This window comes from Lagenorhynchus albirostris, chromosome 10, assembly GCF_949774975.1.
Source record: "Lagenorhynchus albirostris chromosome 10, mLagAlb1.1, whole genome shotgun sequence".
Taxonomy (NCBI): domain Eukaryota; kingdom Metazoa; phylum Chordata; class Mammalia; order Artiodactyla; family Delphinidae; genus Lagenorhynchus; species Lagenorhynchus albirostris.
The window spans coordinates 44,825,580-44,845,118 of record NC_083104.1 but is presented as its reverse complement, the minus strand read 5'-3'; the positions used below and the strand labels follow the sequence as shown (position 1 = coordinate 44,845,118).

The window sequence follows — 19,539 nt, the reverse complement described above, 5'->3', positions numbered from 1 at the left end:
GAATAATGAAGTTTCTAGAGTTTATAAGAGCTATATAAAACCTGCTTCAATGTGCAAATAGACATATTAACGTCGATCCTTTTAATTTTGTTAAAGTTTTAATCCTTCTTTGACCTTAAAAAATACTTTGGGTAAAGCCAAGGTGACAATCTTTTCACCTGTAAGTGTTGTATTAGTTAAGACGATTTCTTTTTTTTTAATAAATTTATTTATTTTATTTATTTATTTTTGGCTGAGTTGGGTCTTCATTGCTGCACGTGGCTTTCTCTAGTTGCGGCGAGCGGGGACTTCTCTTTGTTGCGGTGTGCAGGCTTCTCGTTGCGGTGGCTTCTCTTCTTGCGGAGCACGGGCTCTAGGTGCACGGGCTTCAGTAGTTGCAGCACGCAGGCTCAGTAGTTGTAGCTCATGAGCTCTAGAGTGCAGGCTCAGTAGCTGTGGCACACGGGCTTAGTTGCTCCGCGGCATGTGGGATCTTCCCGGACCAGGGCTCGAATTCATGTTCCCCACATTGGCAGGTGGATTCTCAACCACTGCACCACCAGGGAAGCCCCAGTTAAGACGATTTTATTTGCAAACAGTAATACTTAACTCAGACTAATTTGCAAAGTAATTATTTGCTCACATAATGAAGAAGTCAGAGACTTGTGCTGGTGTCAAATATAGCTGGATTCAGGGGTTTGAATTATGTCTACAGTACTGTGTGTATGTCTCTTTCTTACCATCTCTTCTCTGCCTACATCTATGTGGCTTTGTTCTCAAAGAAGCTCTTTGTACTTGGTGGTTAAGTGGCTCCTGGTTGATGATTCTAGCGAAAAGAGTGGATGTCTTTTCTAATGGCTGTTACAAAATTTTCAGGGAGCACAATAATTTAATTTTGTTAAATACCATGTAATACCTCTGTTCCAGGTGCTTTTCAGAACTGCGGTGTGATATGAATGAAAATTCAGTTGTAAGAATAAATATCATATTAAAATAAGTATTAGTTATGGTTCTCAGAACAAATAGGATATATATATATATATATATATATATATAGAGAGAGAGAGAGAGAGAGAGAGAGAGAGAGAGAGAAAGAGAGAGAGGGAGGGATTGAGATTGAGATTGAGGTTTATTATAAGGAATTGGCTCACATGATTATGGAGGCCAAGAAGTCTTAAGATCTGCAGTGTGCAGGCTGGGACCCAGGAGAGCCAATGGTATAGTTCCAGTTTGAGTCTGAAGGCCTGAGAACAAGGAGAGCTGAGGGTATACTTACCAGTACCAGTCTGAAAGCTGACAGGCTGGAGACCCAAGAAGAGTTGATGTTTCCATTCAAGACCAAAGGCAGCAAAAGACCCATGTCCCAGCTCAAGGAAGTGGGGCAGGAGGAGTTCCTTCTTACTTAGTCTTTTTGTTCTATTTTGGTCTTCAGTGGATTAGATGAGGCCCACCCACAGTAGGGAGGGCAATCTGCTTTACTCAGTCTACTGACTCAAACGTTAATCTCATCCAGAAATACGCTCACTGACACACCCAGAATGTTTGGTGACACACCAGTAATCAAACGTTGGTGGCCTGTGGCCCAGTCAAGTTGACGCATCACCCCATCTATCATAGATAACATGAGTGAATGGCTTACTATATAAATTGTGAATATCAAAGAACTGTTACCCCTTCTCACTGTGCATGCTTTGCTTTCTAAAGAGATGAAGTTTAGTTACAAGCATTTGTTTAGTGCCTTTTGTATGTGGAGGATTATGTAATAACCACATATAGAGAGGTGGTATTTGAGTTAGACTTTGAAACCTGGGTATGATTGGATGGAAGAGGCGTGGCTACCCCAGGCAGGAATGGGGTAAGCAGAGGTGTGGAAGTGGCAGAGTGGTGGGCAGTAAGCAGACCAGCTTATTTCTAGCAGAAACCTGTATGTGAGAGTTCTGTGAAATAAGCTTGGGAGAAAATGTTTTCTCTCTTCATCAGCCCGTTCATTCACTGATACTAACTGTATCCATCTTATTTCATGGGCATATTTCTAATAATGACTAAGATAGGCACAGCCTCTGCCTTTGTGGAATGGATTGTCTGGTAGAGCCAGGTATTTCATAAATTAATCATTTTTTTTAACTGTAGAAGTTTGCAAGTCATAAATGTTTAAGTATAAGTTAAATAAATATCAAAGCTAACGGCTTAAAACAACAGAAATGTGTTCTCTCACAGTTTAGGAGGCTGGAAGTCTGACATCAAGGTGTCAGCAGGGTTAGTTCTTTTTTGAGACTCTGAGGGTGGATCCACTCATCTCTCCCAGCTTCTGGTGGCTGCCGGGCATCCTGGGTTTATGGCAGCATCTCTCCAGTCTGTGTCTGTCTTCGCATGGCCTTCTCCCCTGTGTGTCTGCCTGACATTCACCTCTGCCTCTCTCTTGTAAGGACATCTGCCATTATATGTAGGGCCTGCCCTTAAATTCAGGGTGATCTTACCTCGAGATCCTTACCTACATCTGTAAATCGCCTCTGCCTCTCTCTTGTAAGGACATCTGTCATTATCTTTAGGGCCTACCCTTAAATTCAGGGTGATCTTACCTCAAGATCCTTACCTACTTCTGTAAAGACCCTTTTCCCAAATAAGGTCACATTCGCAGGGGGTCAGCACTTGGACATATCTTTTGGGGGCCATCATTCATCCCAGTATACAGATGCAGGACCAAAGTCACTGTTTCTGTGCTGCCTCACGTTCTTTTAGGTGCCCGTAATTCTTTTCACGTGGCCCCTGCATCTTCACGTCAACAGTGGTTTGTCAAATCCCCTTCATGCTTGCCATTACTCTGACTTCCTCTTTGGCCACCAGCTTGAGAAAACCATATGCTTATTGAAGCTGGTAGTAGTGTTCATTGGTAATGTGGATCTTGTGATTACAATGTATTTGTATTCAAATCTTGGCTCTGCCATTGACTTGGTGTGTGTGCCCTCCCTTCCTCCTTCCCCTTCCTGCTTTCCATTTCTCCTCCTTTCTTCAAGATAGTTGAAATGGAACGTAACTGCTATCTGTATGGTTAATGAGGAGAAGTTTTTTTCTGGGAAGAAAGATAAACCACATATACTCAGAAAATTGCCGTGACTTTTTCCAGCAAAGAGATAAGATTGAATTTTAAAGGTTCATGCAGAAGAGAAGAGGCAATATTTAATGGAACTTAAGCCCAGAGTGACCTTATTAATTAAAAGCAGCATCTCTCAGAAGTTTTATATCAAAGTCATTATCAGTGAAATCTTAACATTGAAAGGAGTCCTCTGCTGACTGTTTGAACTTTTTCTTCTGACACTTGTTACGTAAGGGGAGAGCATTGCTCTTTCAGTATTTAGCTATAAACAGGACTAGATCCTCCACTCAGGAAACACATCACTACTCTTGGGGAAGAGGAAATTCTAATATTCCTACAAATGTAAATAATGTAATTTGAACTACCTTGTGTGATTGTTCACAGGAGGTTTAAAACCCTTTCTCTGCTCTCCTCTCCCTCCTTTCTCCCATTTATCATATAAATGATATATCAAGTGACTTCTATGTGCCAGGAACTCAGAATACAGTGGTGAGAAAGATTGAATCCTTGCCCCTCGGTGTTCTTACAGTATATTGGGTGAGACAAAGCAGTAAATAAATATATAAGGTGATTTCAGTTAATTGTGTGTGCTCTGAAGAAAATACAGAAAATGGGGTAAGTAGGTAGAGAATGACACCTGCCGTATCAGTAAACAAAGGATGTTGTGGCCATCAAGCCCTCAGCCACTGCCACCACCCCAGACTGTGCACCCTGGGGGGATTCAGGATGGAGAAAAGCAGGACACTGGCCCCAGATAGCTAAGGTGCATATCAAAGGAATGATTTCAGTCAGCCCAGACTTTTGCATCTTCCCATACAGAGAAAAGTGCTAGATTCGTTCACTTGAGGTGCCTGGTTTTTCTTTAATTGACAGTAATCTTTTGATGTTCCGACTACCTGCCTGGTTTTTGTTGCAAAAACTCCTGTATATCCTGGCTCCTCCCTTACTTCTCTGGAGTAGTTCCTCAGATCGACCTGAGAGGCTGCCTCTCAGGCTTAAGTCCTCAAGAAGTCTGCCAAATAAAACATAATTCTCAACTTCTAGGTTACACTTTTTTTTAAAAATCGACAAGGGGAAATGGAGGGAGTGCCTATTTTATTTTATTTCAATAGCATAGTCAGGAAAGGCTTTATGCCAGGCAGCAAGCCGTGGGGAAAAAATGCGCTGAGCAATTTGCCTTTGGTAGACTGGAACCACTTTGCGACATGTTTTGTTCTGTTTTCATCTTTTTCTTTAGCTTTGAGTGTTTTGTATTGAAAAGAGATCACGCTGATATAAATGTGTTTACAGTGTTTTTATGACAGTAGGACATTCAGCATTTCTCTCCTGGGGAAAGTGAGTGCTGTCTTTCTTTTTTTTTTTTTTTAACAATTCTCTTGTGACCTGTACAATCATCAGGGCCATAATGACTTCATAAATTATTAAGGCTTTGTTTTTTAAAATCTCAGAAAGGACTGTATCCTTGACAGCTTAGAATTGTATTTCCTTTTAGAAATTTGAATTTATAAATGGATTTGGTTAGTTGCAACACACTGTAGAGTTGATGTCTCTGAAATAATATCCAGCAAAAGTCATGAGTTTCACTACCTGATTTCTGTGTTGGTGGCTCAGAGGACATCCAGATGTTTCTGTATTGCATCTTTGTCTCCCTTAACTACAAGTATTCTATGTTAAAATAGGCATGAACTTGACCATCTTTGATGGGAATCAGAATATATAGGAGTATTTCATTTTTGGCCATTCCTTAGATAAGGTTTTCTTTTTTTGCAGATAATATTTAATTAAATATTTTTGCACCAAAAGAAAGTTCCACTTTGTTCTTTTTACTTAATCCTTTTATGTTTTGAGTGTGTACCTAAATCAGTGCATTTAGGTGGAGTGATTTTTCCTCTTTTGGGGGTACAACCTATGGGAATCTGAATTGGGATAATTTGGGAGTTAGAGTAAAGGTAAAGGTACTTTCATCCTTCTGAATCAGAATAATTCTAGTGCTCCAGTTCTTTGGATAATATTTTATAAACCTTAAGTGTTGCTTTAGTGAAGTCATTGTTTGGTTGGTTTTTTTAGCCTTTCAGGCCTTCATAATGAAAATTTGCTGTTGATTCTATCGAAGAAGCCCAGACGTTAGGGCTTACTATCTGAAATTATATTTAATACTTATTTTGAAGTCTTACTTATCTTTCTCTCACTTAAAAAATATTATATATATATATATGTATGTATATATGTGTCTTCCCACCATTTGTTTATTTCTCCATCCACTGTGTATCCATGTAACTACTGATATGCCTAAGTATCTATGCATCCATGCAAGACAATAGAGTGTCGTGTAGAACTTAGGTCACATAAAAACACAAGATTGGAAAGTCTCAAGATACCAACTATTTATCTGATTTATGCCCTCTCTCAGTTCATAAAATTTTGGAGTTGACTCAAGATATCACCTAGTGCAAATTTTGGAAGAACCTGTACAGAAAATGCCCAAAAGAGTAGGCTATCTTCTCCTTTGTCATAGCAGTCCAGGGAAAGTCCGCAACTTTCTCTGAAGGTAGATTTCACCTCCATGCTTTTGCTGTTTGGCAGCCTTCTCTTTATCTAACCTCACACATCTCCTTCCTTTAAACCCTTTAAGCCTGGAATCCACCTTGCACTATTACAAATGCATTTTAACATAATGCCTTCCTCATAGCTTCCTTTGCTCAGAAACCTTGAAACCTTTAGGTTGCAGAAAATAACATTAATAGTTCTTACCCCGCCATTCAAGGCTCTCAGTGTTTTGCCTCTTGCCTACCATTTTATGTTAACATCTGCCTTCTCCACTATACGGTTTCTCCATTCCTGGTGAGATTTACTTAGTACTTTCTGAAATTTCCTCCTTGGAACCTGTGTCTTCCTCCTACCCCCAGACATCATACTGTGAATATCTGTATCTATACTTATATAACACTCTTTTATTGACTGTCTTGTAATCTCCTTACCTATACCTACATTTATAAATGTTTTAAAATCATTAAACAATTCCTGGTTAGTAAATATGTAGGATTTTCCCAGTATTTCACCATTATATGTACTGCTACAAAGACCATTTTTAGGGCTACATCTTTGGGTGCATACTGATTTCCTTTTGTTGAATCTCTAGATGTGGAACCACTGTGTTGAAAATTAAATACATGTTAAGGGCATTTGACATGTTTTGACAATTTTCTTTTGAAGATGACAAACGGTGTATACTACCAGCTTCTGTTTATGAAACTGCCTATTTTTCTGTACTCTTAGTAGCTTCAGCTTGCATTCCTTTAGATAGTCATCATGCTGACAATTTTCTCCCCGTATTTGTTGGCCATTTATATTCTTCTTAGGTGGATTTTGTACTTTTTTTTTTTTTTTGGTGGGATGGTTGTTGGTTTGCAAATAGCTCTTTATATATTAAGAATGTATAAAATATACCAATATTCTGCAAATAAATTTTCCTGCATTTGATTTGTTTATGGTGGTTTTGCCACTGAGAAACATTTACTACTTAAAAACTTTAAAACTGTGAATATTTTTTGGATTCATTTCTCTTTGTTGTCATGCTATAGAGGCCTTCTCACCTAAGAATATGTGAATATTTACTCATTTTAGTATTTCAACAAAGTTAAAAATTGGTACTTGAATTTTTAATTTATTGATGACACATTTTCTTAAGATATGGCCTGACCATTCTGTCTCCCTTTCTGTGATGACTCTTTCTTGTCCAATGTTGGGTCACCTTTCTTTCCTTTTAATTTGTGTGTCTATTCTTGATCCCACGCTACACTTAACAATTCTAGTGGTTTTGTAAAGTACTTTAGCTTTTCTTGTAGCAGCTTCTTCCTCATTGTATTTGTCCTTAAAAATTCCTTGGATATCCTGGAATCACTCTTTCCTCCCAGATTCTCAGAGTACACTCCATTGACATGTGAAAAGTGAGTTTAGGGTTTAATTCCAGCAGAGTGGACCTTTTCATGATATGGTGCCTCCCGTTTCCCTCAGTGAAATAGGCACTTCTTTCCATGTGGCCAGTTCTTTGGTCACACCCCCAGAATAACTCCTCACAATAATCAGAGTTATCTAGGTAGCCTGTTTCAATGTTCTGCCAGCCTACCTGCTTGACACTGGTTACTCCAGGCGCTTGAGGAGGTAGAGAAGAGTCTATCCCTCGGATCCCTGAATATGTGATTTTTAGCACTTTGCTCTCCTCTTGGATAGAGAATTTAGTATTAATGGCTTTTCTTGCCTGGTTTTCAGCTGTTTGGGACCTAGCAAAGATCCCTTATTTGGGGAGGATCCTAGAAGTGGAAGAGAAGGGTGTTGGGACACTATCTGGACAGCATGCTCTCATGTCGATAGCGATCGCAGTCTCTGGCCAGGCTCAGGGCACTTGGAGGGCTCGTCTCCAGCCTCCGTCCATCCAAGTGGGCCAGTTCCTCACTGGACACTCTCCTTTATAGCCATATCAGGAGTCTGGCGTTATCTTTTTTGTTTTGTTTTCCTGCCAAGTCTTATTCAGAGGAGTGCAAAATACAATTACTATCAGCTCAGTTGCATTCTCTCTCTTGAGAAAGACAAGCTTAAGAAATCACAGCATTCTTTTGGCTAGTTCTTGCTGACCATTAGAAACCTATCTAAAATATGTTCAGTAGATCAATATTTCTATTCTAAACATATCCATTATAAAATTTGCCCTTTTTCCAAGGGGGGAAAAACATAGCAATATTCTTTGGGAGAATTGTTACGCGTTAGGCTGGTACAAGCTTCATCCTTCCCTCCTGTTTCAAGGTTAGATAACCTTCAAACGACCTCAACACATTTGTATTTCAGACAGTAAAAGTTTCATCAGTGTTTTGTTTTTAAATGTAGGTTCTACATATTCTTAAGTCCCTTTAAAAATATTTCATATTTTTCAGTCCTCTGGAGATTGTTTTCTCTATTATATTTCTAACTAATTGTCCATATATTCTTCTCTGCTTTCTATACAAGCATGTGAGTAAGGACATCCCATGGGCAGCTTTTTAAAATTCATAGTTTTGTGGTCCTTTCCTCAGTGATTCCAGTAAGTCTGGGGGTGGGGACGAGGGGAGCTGGTCATCTGGGGTATGTGAGTGACTCCTAAAGAAGCTTCTTCCTCCTACTTCTGTTGAAATTCTCTGGCTGACAATTTGCGAATACCAGTCATCAGTGGAAGAGTGCATTCTTCTCTCATCTCGGACTTTAATGCCTCACTATAAACTCAGCAGTGCCTCCGTTTCCCTGTTAAGGATGTGTGCTGTAAACGCTTAGCTCAGCAGGTGTGGGGTGGTTCAAACCCTGCACATTATGAAGAAACTGGCTCTTGACTCCCTTCTGGGAGAGTCCTTCTGAGCCTTTGGAGTATCCTTCCTGATAAGAGAGTCCGTATCCCTGGGGCCTTGAGCCATGCCAGATAATTCACACTAACAGTGTGAATTAAGGCGGGGCATTGGGCCACACCATATCAGCTTGACCCTCGGAGGGGCTGGAGACAGAGGTTAGCCACACAGGCACTCCACACCTAAGGGACTGACCGCTAATAAAACCCTGGACGCCAATGCTTCCCTGGCTGGCAGTACTTCACACGTGTTTTCACGCCTCGTTGCTGGGAGGATTAAGCTCTGTCCACACAACTGCACTGGGAGAGGACAGCTAGAAGCTTGTTGCCTGGTCCCTCCTGGACTCTGTACTATGTGCCTTTCATCTTTGCTGATTTTAACCAGTATCCTTTCTCTGTAATAAACCGCAATCGGGAACATAACAGCTTTTCTGAGTGCTGTGAGTCTGTCTAGCAAATCATTGAACCTAAAGGTAGTCTTGGGTGCTCCCAATTGAGGATGATAAGAGCTTTTTATTTTATAAGACTATTAAGAAAAGGAAAATGCTGAGTTGTTCCTTTTTAAAAACATTTCAAATTGTATGCTAATTTCACAAATATATTTTTATCACCTCTAAAGATGTTCCTTGATTTTTGTTTTATTCGTATGATAAAATGTCTGGTTTTCCTCAATTTGATTTTTATTTGTTAATATTTTATTTAGTAACGATTGGTATTTTGTCTTTTATCTTTGTCGTACATGGGTGAATCTTTAATTGCTGTAACTTAAAAATATTTCATCAGAAAAATTACTAAAATATGGTACTTCCTGGCCCCTTAAACAGAGTGTTCTACCCAGTTTAACATTTTCTTGACTCACTACCCCCGTTTTGAACATTATGGTGTGTAATGGGCCCTCAGGTCCCATTGGGGGATGAGCGGCTGCTTCCTCTGCGTTAAATGCTCCCTGGACTGCTTTCTGCTAGGAGTTCCTGGGTTTGCTTTCTTTTGTTTTTCCTATGCTTTCAAGCCCCACTTCTTGTAATTCTTGGGTTGTCTTTCTGTAATAGTCCCTCTCCTCCCTTTATTGGCTCCTTTTTTAAGGACTGTGGGCTTAGAGGCTGCATAATTAAGCTTGTTATGTAATGATTTCCAAAATGAGACTAAATAGGCTCTGAGTGAGAGCCTGGGGCCCTCTTCTCTAGAGGATAAAACATCTGCTTCGTGTCATGGAGTTTTAAATACACATTTTGGATTTTTGGAGATGTTCTGCTCCCTTGTTAGTTGGTTGTTCTGGAGAGTTAAGTCGTAAAGTTGATTGGTTAGTTTGTCCATTTATTCATTCATTCATTTGGTGCTTATTAATTGAGCATCTACATGGTGTTGTTTACTGGATAGCTGAACCTAAGTAGGTCACACACAGTATACAGGCCAGCTCTATATCTAGCAAATAACATGGGAGCGCAGTGGAAACTTTGGATGAAGACATTTTGAGTTTTATTCTCTCTGGTAATACTTTTCATTTCAGGTTCTAAAGTATTAATAAGAATGCCATTCAGCAAAGAGTTGACATAGCAGGTCTGAGCCTGCTCTCCTGAGAAAGCCCTGCTTGCAAGGTTGGCCTTGGCTGCCATCTTGGAACTTGGCTCTCAGAGAGCTGCCAGTCAGTGTTTAATTGATGAGGGTAGTGCACAGTGTCCAGACTGTTTGTGCAGACAGTATGGTTTATGCTGGATGCCTGCTTTCATTCTGGGAGTCTGGGATTTTTGATACATGTTAGGTTGCCTATGCGACCAGCCCCACATGATAAATACCTTGGTCACTTGAGTGTCTAATGGGCTTCCTTGGGCAGTAACATCACGCACACATGCTGCGTTTTTGTGGCTGGGGGGAGAGTGTGCTCTGTGTGACTGCTCGTGGGAGGGAGAGAGGATAAGAAGGTTGGACGTAGAATCTTCCAGCCTCCACCTGTGTCTGTCTCCCTTATGACTCAGCTGTGTGCCCTTGCTGTGCTGCTGTACAAAGTCTGTACTATAAATACAACTGTATGTGAGTCTCATGAGTCCTCTAGAATCCCCGAATGTGAGGGTGGTCTTGCGACACCCGACACAAATGCCTAATGTTTCTGGGCCTCTTGCTGTGTGTGCAGCTCAATACTAATCATTTTACCTGCATTGTCTCATTGAATTTTCCCAACATCCCTGCTCTGTGAGGTAGGTCAGTCTCATCACCACCATTGGCAAGTGCCGGTCCTATATCTCCTACATTTATCTCAGTATCTATTTTCTTCCACACGTTTAAAACATGGAATATTGTTTCTGTTGTTCAGAGGAAACGTTAAGTGACAAAAGCACTGAGTGTTTTTTAATCACGTTGTCATTTCAGGTACGAGCACATCCTCACGGAGCCTGACCCCGTACCAGCATATGCTCTGAAGCTGCTAGTTGCCATGACTGAACACAACCCAACTTTTACCAGGTACTGTCACTTCAAATTTTCTTTTCTTTGTTTCTCATCTAGAAAGTGAGTTTTCTGTGTTCTGAAAATGTTGTTAAAGATGATGAGATTCTACAAGGCTTATGTTTGAGTTACCAAAGTGGTAAATTTTCATGTTTTATGGTTTGTAGTATCTGTCATCTGTGGTGTTTTGGGTCATGTTCTCATATTTTTATTCTTTATTAGAGCTTGCATACTGTGGAATTCATTATGCTTTAAAATTATAAATTCTTTAAAGAGAAAATACACATATACTTTTATTCTTTTTAACATCTTTATTGGAGTACAATTGCTTTACAATGTTGTGTTAGTTTCTGCTGTATAACAAAGAGAATCAGCTATATGTATACATATATCCCCTTGTCCCCTCCCTCTTGCGTCTCCCTCCTACCCACCCCATCCCACCCCTCTAGGTGGTCACAAAGCACCGAGCTGATCTCCCTGTGCTATGCGGCTGCTTCCCACTAGCTATCTATTTTACATTTGGTAGTGTATATATGTCAGTGCTACTCTCTCACTTTGTCCCAGCTTACCCTTCCCCCTCCCCGCGTCCTCAAGTCCATTCTCTACGTCTGTGTCTTTATTCCTGTCCTGCCTCTGGTTTCATCAGAACCTTTTTTTTTTTTTTTTTTAGATTCCATATGTATGTGTTAGTATACGGTATTTGTTTTTCTCTTTCTGACTTACTTCACTCTGTATGACAGTCTCTAGCTCCATCCACCTCACTACAAATAACTCGATTTCATTTCTTTTTATGGCTGAGTGATATTCCATTGTATGTATGTGCCACGTATTCTTTATCCCTTCATCTGTTGATGGACACGTAGGTTGCTTCCATGTCCTGGCTATTATAAACAGAGCTGCAATGAACATTGTGGTACATGGTTCTTTTTTTTTTTTTAAGCATCTTTTTTGAGGTATAATTGCTTTACAATGGTGTGTTAGTTTCTGCTTTATAACAAAGTGAATCAGTTATACATATACATATGTTCCCATATCTCTTCCCTCTTGCATCTTCCTCCCTCCCACCCTCCCTATCCCACCCCTCTAGGTGGTCACAGAGCACCGAGCTGATATCCCTGTGCTATGCGGCTGCTTTCCGCTAGCTATCTACCTTACGTTTGGTAGTGTATATATGTCCATGCTTCTCTCTCGCTTTGTCACAGCTCACCCTTCCCCCTCCCCGTATCCTCAAGTCTGTTCTCCAGTAGGTCTGTGTCTTTATTCCTGTCTTACCCCTAGGTTCTTCATGACATTTTTTTTCTTAAATTCCATATATATGTGTTAGCATATGGTATTTGTCTTCCTCTTTCTGACTTACTTCACTCTGTATGACAGACTCTAGGTCTGTCCACCTCATTACAAATAGCTCAATTTCGTTTCTTTTTATGGCTGAGTAATATTCCATTGTATATATGTGCCACATCTTCTTTATCCATTCATCCGATGATGGACACTTTGGTTGTTTCCATCTCCTGGCTATTGTAAATAGAGCTGCAATGAACATTTTGGTACATGACTCTTCTTGAATTATGGTTTTCTCAGGGTATATGCCCAGTAGTGGGATTGCTGGGTCATATGGTAGTTCTATTTGTTGTTTTTTAAGGAACCTCCATACTGTTCTCCATAGTGGCTGTACCAATTCACATTCCCACCAGCAGTGCAGGAGTGTTCCCTTTTCTCCACACCTTCTCCAGCATTTATTGTTTCTAGATATTTTGATGATGGCCATTCTGACTGGTGTGAGGTGATACCTCATTGTAGCTTTGATTTGCATTTCTCTAATATTAGTGGCGTAGAGCATTCTTTCATGTGTTTGTTGGCAATCTGTATATCTTCTTTGGAGAAATGTCTGTTTAGGTCTTCTGCTCATTTTTGGATTGGGTTGTTTGTTTTTTTGATATTGAGCTGCATGAGCTGCTTGTATATTTTGGAGATTAATCCTTTGTCCGTTGATTTGTTTGCAAATATTTTCTCCCATTCTGAGGGTTGTCTTTTCGTCTTGTTTATGGTTTCCTTTGCTGTGCAAAAGCTTTGAAATTTCATTAGGTCCCATTTGTTTATTTTTATTTCTGTTTCTCTGGGAGGTGGGTCAAAAAGGATCTTGCTGTGATTTATGTCATAGAGTGTTCTACCTATGTTTTCCTCTAAGAGTTTTATAGTGTCTGACCTTATATTTAGACTTTAATCCATTTTGAGTTTATTTTTATATAAATGACTCTACTGCCCAAAGCAATCTACAGATTCGTTGCAATCCCTATCAAACTACCAATGTCATTTTTCACAGAACTAGAACAAAAAGTTTCACAATTTGTGTGGAAACACAAAAGACCCTGAATAGCCAAATCAATCTTGAGAAAGAAAAACAGATCTGGCGGAATCAGGCTCCCTGACTTCAGACTATACTACAAAGCTACAGTAATCAAGACAGTATGGTACTGGCACAAAAAGAGAAAGATAGATCAATGGAACAGGACAGAAAGCCCAGAGATAAACCCATGCACATATGGTCCCCTAATCTATGACAAAGGAGGCAAGAATATACAATGGAGAAAAGACAGCCTCTTCAATAAGTGGTGCTGGGAAAACTGGACAGCTACATGTAAAAGAATGAAATTAGAACACTCCCTAACACCATACACAAAAATAAACACATATACTTCTAAAAAGTCAGTTCTCACCTCATTGTACTGAACAATTATTTATTAAATCTCTGTAGTATTTATAGACTATAATTTTTCTGCTTTTTTTAGAATTAATGTTTTTTTTAAAAAATTTGTTTATTTATTTTTGGCTGCTTTGGGTCTTTGTTGCTGCGTGTGGGCTTTCTCTAGTTGCAGCGAACGGGCTACTCTTTGTTGCGGTGCATGGGCTTCTCATTGTGGTGGCTTCTCTTGTTGTGGAGCATGGGCTCTAGGCGCACGGGCTTCAGTAGTTGTGGCACGTGGGCTCAGTAGTTGTGGCTCGTGGGCTCTAGAGTGCAGGCTCAGTAGTTGTGGTGCACAGGCTTCATTGCTCTGTGGCATGTGGGACCTTCCCTGACTAGAGCTCGAACCCGCGTCCCCAGCATTGGCAGGCGGATTCTTAACCTGCGCGCCACCAGTTAAGTCCTTATTATTTATTTATTTTTTTAGTTGACATATTTTCATTGTGTAGTGGAGAGCTTTTTGTCTTTATTGAAGACCCTACCTGTGATGATACCAAATTTTTTAGTGCTAGTTGCCTAGGGTAGCAGCAGCTGCTTCACACTTGCAAAGAACGGTTTGTCAGAGAGCACCCAACTCTGCAGAAAGGCAAGAGAAGAGTTGTTGCTTTCAAACAAGAAGACTAGTTTTGGTTGTATGGATGATGTGTGAGGACCTTTTGGGTTTGGATCCTGTACCTGTAGGTGCAGTGCACCTGTAGAGTTTCCCTTTGATCTTTCTCAGAGAACTAAATCGTACAGTCCCAACCACCTGGATTTCACCTGGTCTTCTGTTTACAAGTCCTGCATAGTGATGAGCCAGCATCATATTGTTAGTGCTGAACAAGAAAGGCTATTTGTAGAGTATCTGTATTGAGTGAAAGGCTGACCTAAGACAACCTTCGCAAGGGGTGTGCCAGGGCCCGGGGTATGCCATGACCCAGTCGCAGGGCTGCCCCGGTGCTCTGGGTCTTCAGGTCAGCCACAGTGTGGGGCCTGTCACAGCTCTCAGGCCTATGTCCTGCTGTGAGCAGCCTCATTTGTTTCCAGAGAGTGACATATAAACATTACCCTGTACTCCCTGTTCCAGGTTGCAAAAGAATTTGGGGAGCACTTAACCCTTTATATTGTTGGCAATTCTGAATCCTGTGTTTCTGTAGTCTTTTAAAAGTCTGTCCAATGAGCCTTCTGAATTTCTCACTCAGAAGGCACCATTCTCTATTCCTACAGAAGTTTATGTCTAAAGCGTGAATCTGTGTTAGGAGTTAAAGCCAAATTCAGATAGTTGTTTCTTTTCTGGACCTTTGATACCAAGTGGGAATAATGTATACTGATTTTATCCTTTCATTAGATTGAACAGATTGCATTTCCTTTTTTTTTATGTTGACTCTTGCTCATTGATGTGGCATGTTTTCAGGCTACTTTCTCTTCTTGCCAACTCTTTATTAAATTCATCTGAATTTCCTCATATTGAGGGAAAAAACCTAGTGAGATGGAAACAGATAACTGATGACCTATAACCTTTTTATTTTAAAATGGTTAGACACTAGGTTTAGAAGTCAGTTTATTATTTTTTTTAGTTTACAAGCAGAATTCAATGGATTAATTTTTATAAACTTTTTTCTTTGTTTTCCTTGCATAATTAATACTTGAATATGTTGTCTTTGTATTAAATTCCAACACTATGATCAAGAGGTCCCCTGGGCTTCCTCATTCCCCACCACTGCTGCACAGGTCTCTCCCCCAGGGCTAATACTTGTTATTATTTTGGTGAGTGTTCTTCCTGAACTTTTTGGGGGGCTATTTAAATTCAGTATGTATATACTGAATTTAAATAGCTTTGCTTTGTGGTGGTCAGTTTTTTTAAAAAATCATAGATAGTATCATTGGGTATGTGTTTTTCTGAAATTTGCCTTTTCATTTATCAAAATTATTTGAAGATCTTTTTGTATCAGTATTTATTCACACTCTTGGCAATATCTTTGCCAAAATTACGGATGAAAATGGGATTTCATTTCATTTTGCATTCACTTATCTACTGATAAACTCGAACCTCTTAATATTTATTCACTAAATTCAATAGTAAAAGGTTCACAGCCTTCAACTGTCAGTTCTACTTCTAATTATCTGTTCAAGAGAAAAACTCATATATACACAAAGATTTCTGCCTAGGCAAATAATTTTTAAAATGAGAAAAATGGTCTTAAAATTAAGTTATGTTATAGCTATAATAAGCACAACTATGTAAGGGTTTGAAAGGGCAAGATACATTTTGAATACTGCTCTACAAAAATATCCTAACAATTTTGTAAACTGAAATTGTTTATCACCCCCAAACCCCATTTAAATACCACTTTGCCTTTTGTAGGGTCTCTTTCTGTATTCACTGTTCTCCTCTGTTTGCCTTTTCTCTTGAAACAGGATATTAAAATGAGAGTTGTCCCATGTCGATTTTGGCTGGGGCTCCAGAGGTCAAGAGCAAAGCATTAAAGGCCTGTTTCCACCCACCCGCTCTCTTCTCCCCAACCCCTTCTAAAGGCAGGTGCTAGATCCCACAGGCCGTAGCAACCTGTGTGCATTTTGCAAAATCCATTCATATACCTTGAAGCAGGGGGTGGGGGAAAGGAAGTTTTTTATTTCCCTAACTGGATTTTCTTTTTTTTCAAAAACGAATTTTAAGTGCAACGTTTCAAAATGGGTAATACATTTCTATTTGGGGGAAAAAAACAATATAAAAAGATAATACCGAGAAGACCTGTTCCTTCCTCTCCCCACTGTGGTCTTTCCTCATCTTCCCATTATATCCCTTACGGCTGACTGCTTTATTCCTTTTATGTCCAAAGGCAAACTAATGTGACTGTGTGTTTTCTCATCTCTCCCTTTCACACACAAATAGCATATTATGTATGTTTTTCTACCCTATGACTTTTTTCCCCAATTTTGTTTCTATGTCGATACATAGAGAGCTTCCACGTTGTGTTTTACAATTATAAACTCTTCCATTGTATAGATATACCATACTTTGTCTCATTAATGTCTAATGGATAGACTTGAGTTCTTTCTAATCTAGTGATAGAGCAAAGAATGAATAATCTTATGTTCATACTTCATTTTGTATGTATGCATGTACGTCTTACAGGCTAAATCCCTAGATATGGTATTTGTGTATCAAAGGATAAATGCACTTAAAATTTGTTTTCAGGTTCGGCCAACTTGCCCTATGGTGGGGACTTTACCATTTTGCATCTCCAAAGGACATGTTTGAGGATGCCTGGCCCCCTACAACCTTGCTATCAGAATTTGTTGTTAAACTTTGGAACTTTGCCAGGGTGATGAGAGGTTATTTCATTGTAATTTTAATTTGCATTTTCCTTTTCATGAGTGCAGTTGAATATTTCTTTATATGGTTAAGGGCCATTTGTATTTTGCTTTTTGCTCATGTTCTTTGCCATCAGTCCTTGGTCTTGGCAATGCCACCCTTCAAACTGAAACACCTCCTGCTTGGCTTTCCATTGCACAAATACGTTACAGGGCACTAATCCGTTTTACTTCTAACAGTGTCTGCACTATTCCTATTTTTTTTTGCTGTCGTGAGTAGCGTGACCATGGCTGTTACTTTGTATGCTACTTGTGAATCCATGTACGTGTCTCCATTGTGTATCCCTTCTAGAATGGAAATACTGTCTCACAGAGCTTGTGCTTGCCCAGATCCAGTAGATACTGCCAAGCAGTTTTCCAAATTGGTTGTACCAATTTACATTCCTACTAGCATTGTTGACAAGGTCTGGTTGTCATGTAAGCTTTTAATTTTTTTTTTTTTTTTTTTTTTTTTTTTTTGCGGTACGCGGGCCTCTCACTGTTGTGGCCTCTCCCGTTGCAGAGCAACAGGCTCCGGACGCACAGGCTCAGCGGCCATGGCTCACGGGCCCAGCCGCTCCGCGGCATGTGGGAACTTCCTGGACCGGGTCACGAACCCGTGTCCCCTGCATCGGCAGGCGGACTCTCAACCACTGCGCCACCAGGGAAGCCCTAAATTTTTTTTTTTTAAGTCAGGTTTATTACTCTAAGCTTACATAGAGTAAAATTCACTCATTTTAGGTACGCAGTTCTCTGAGTTTTGAGAAACATACACAATCATGCAACCATCACCGCTATCAAGATAAAGTATTTCCATCATTCCAGAATGTTCCCTCATGCCCCTTTGAATGTTAGCTTATAAAAATTCTGTTTGCCTGGAGAATGATATGACCAGACTGATTTTAAGTTTCATTTTAATTTTTAAAATTTATTTTTTAAGAGTTAATATATAACACATTTCAAATTTCAGTATTTGAAAGAGTTTACATAGAAAAGCATATTTTCACCCCAGGAGATAGCCACCCTTTGACCAGTTTGTGTGTGTGTGTATATTATCTTTCACATATATGGTAGTATGTTGACTGCACCATTCTATACTTCTTTTCAAAAATATGTATAACAGCTTTATTGAGATATAATTCACATACCATCTGTACTTTTTAAAAAAAACAGATACATAGTATTACATTTTATGAATATTCTGTGTTTATTTAACAAGTCACCTTTTGGTGAACATTTATGTTTTTCTAATCTGTTGGTATTATAAAACAAGGCTACAATTAATAATGAATTAATTATTCATCACGTGTGTATATATATGGATAAGATAAATAATGAGAAGTGGAATTGCTTCATCACAGGGCCTCTCACTGTTGCGGCCTCTCCCATTGCGGAGCGTAGGCTCCGGACGCGCAGGCCCAGCAGCCATGGCTCACGGGCCCAGCCACTCCACGGCATGTGGGATCTTCCCGGACCGGGGCACGAACCCGTGTCCCCTGCATCGGCAGGCGGACTCTCAACCACTGCACCACCAGGGAAGCCCTGGGGATCTTTTAAAAAGTCTAAAACCCAGGCCATATCCCAGGCCAATTAAATCACAATCGCTAAGGCTGGACATAGACATCAGTAGTTTTTGAAGCTCACCAGGTGATTACAACGTGCAAAGAAGAGGGTTTTCTTTTGCTCTTTCAATTGAGACCTGTTTCTCTGCCTTTTCATTTTGCTTAACTTACTCTGCCTCTGTAAATTTAGGTGAAACACTTAGAGGTTGCTGTCTTGAAGTGTTGTCCTTATATGGGAGTGTCCCTGTGTAGACTGCGCGTGCCCAGTGCCTTTCGTGGGAGATCTGGATTTGACGTGGACCCAAGTCACATCAGTGAGTGCTGGCAGCTCTCTCCTAGGTGGGGGTGGAGCTGGAGATGGAGGGGCTAGAGCTGGCGCCAGGTGTGAGGCAGGACCACCCCTCTGCTCAGTGGCCATCACCACCTAACAGGGGCAGGGTCTGATCCCAGGTTGTAGAGCAGAGGCCCTAACGGTCGGGCCGGAGCTGGCTCTTTGCCTTTAAGCATGTGCCTTCCCTGCTCTGTGCCCTGGGACCCTTGCCCCAGAGGAGGCAGTGCTGAAGTAAGGGGTCCCGTGGGGGCTTTTGGCTCATGTCAGCTGCAGACAGAGGTTCGATCTGTCTCCAGTGCGCCTCCTGCAGAGGCACCGGCAGTTGCTTCCCTTGCTCTGCTCAGACACAGTGAGTCCAAGTCCCCTTCGTCCCTCACAGCCGCCCACTCCCCTAGAGCAGTCCTCAGCTTGCACTCTCCATCCTGCCTCGGGGACGAGCCAGCATGCACTTGTGCAGGAGTGGAGTCCAGGCTTCCCACAGCCCTCCTGTCGGTCCCAGTGGTCCTCCAGCCAGCCAAGGGGGCTCATCTCCCCTGTGTAGGACCCCAGGGTTGGGGCCCAATCTGTGGCTCACAGCACTCCCTCCCCAGGGCGGGTCTCCACCCGTGTATCTTCCCCTCTCCTCTGAGTTCCCTCCCAGTGGCACAGGCCCCAGCCTGATTGCTTTTCTTCCCTTCCTACCCAATTACT

The 19,539-nt window shown here is 40.7% G+C and overlaps 1 protein-coding gene across 1 annotated transcript in view; it reads left to right on the top strand.

Annotated features, from left to right (window-relative positions):
* ULK4 (unc-51 like kinase 4) overlaps positions 1-19,539 on the top strand; it is a 506,210-nt gene that overhangs the window by 173,781 nt on the left and 312,890 nt on the right. The window contains exon 29 of the mRNA XM_060164074.1: positions 10,806-10,898. Coding sequence (XP_060020057.1) covers positions 10,806-10,898 — 93 coding nt within the window. The remainder of the gene's footprint in view (positions 1-10,805; positions 10,899-19,539) is intronic.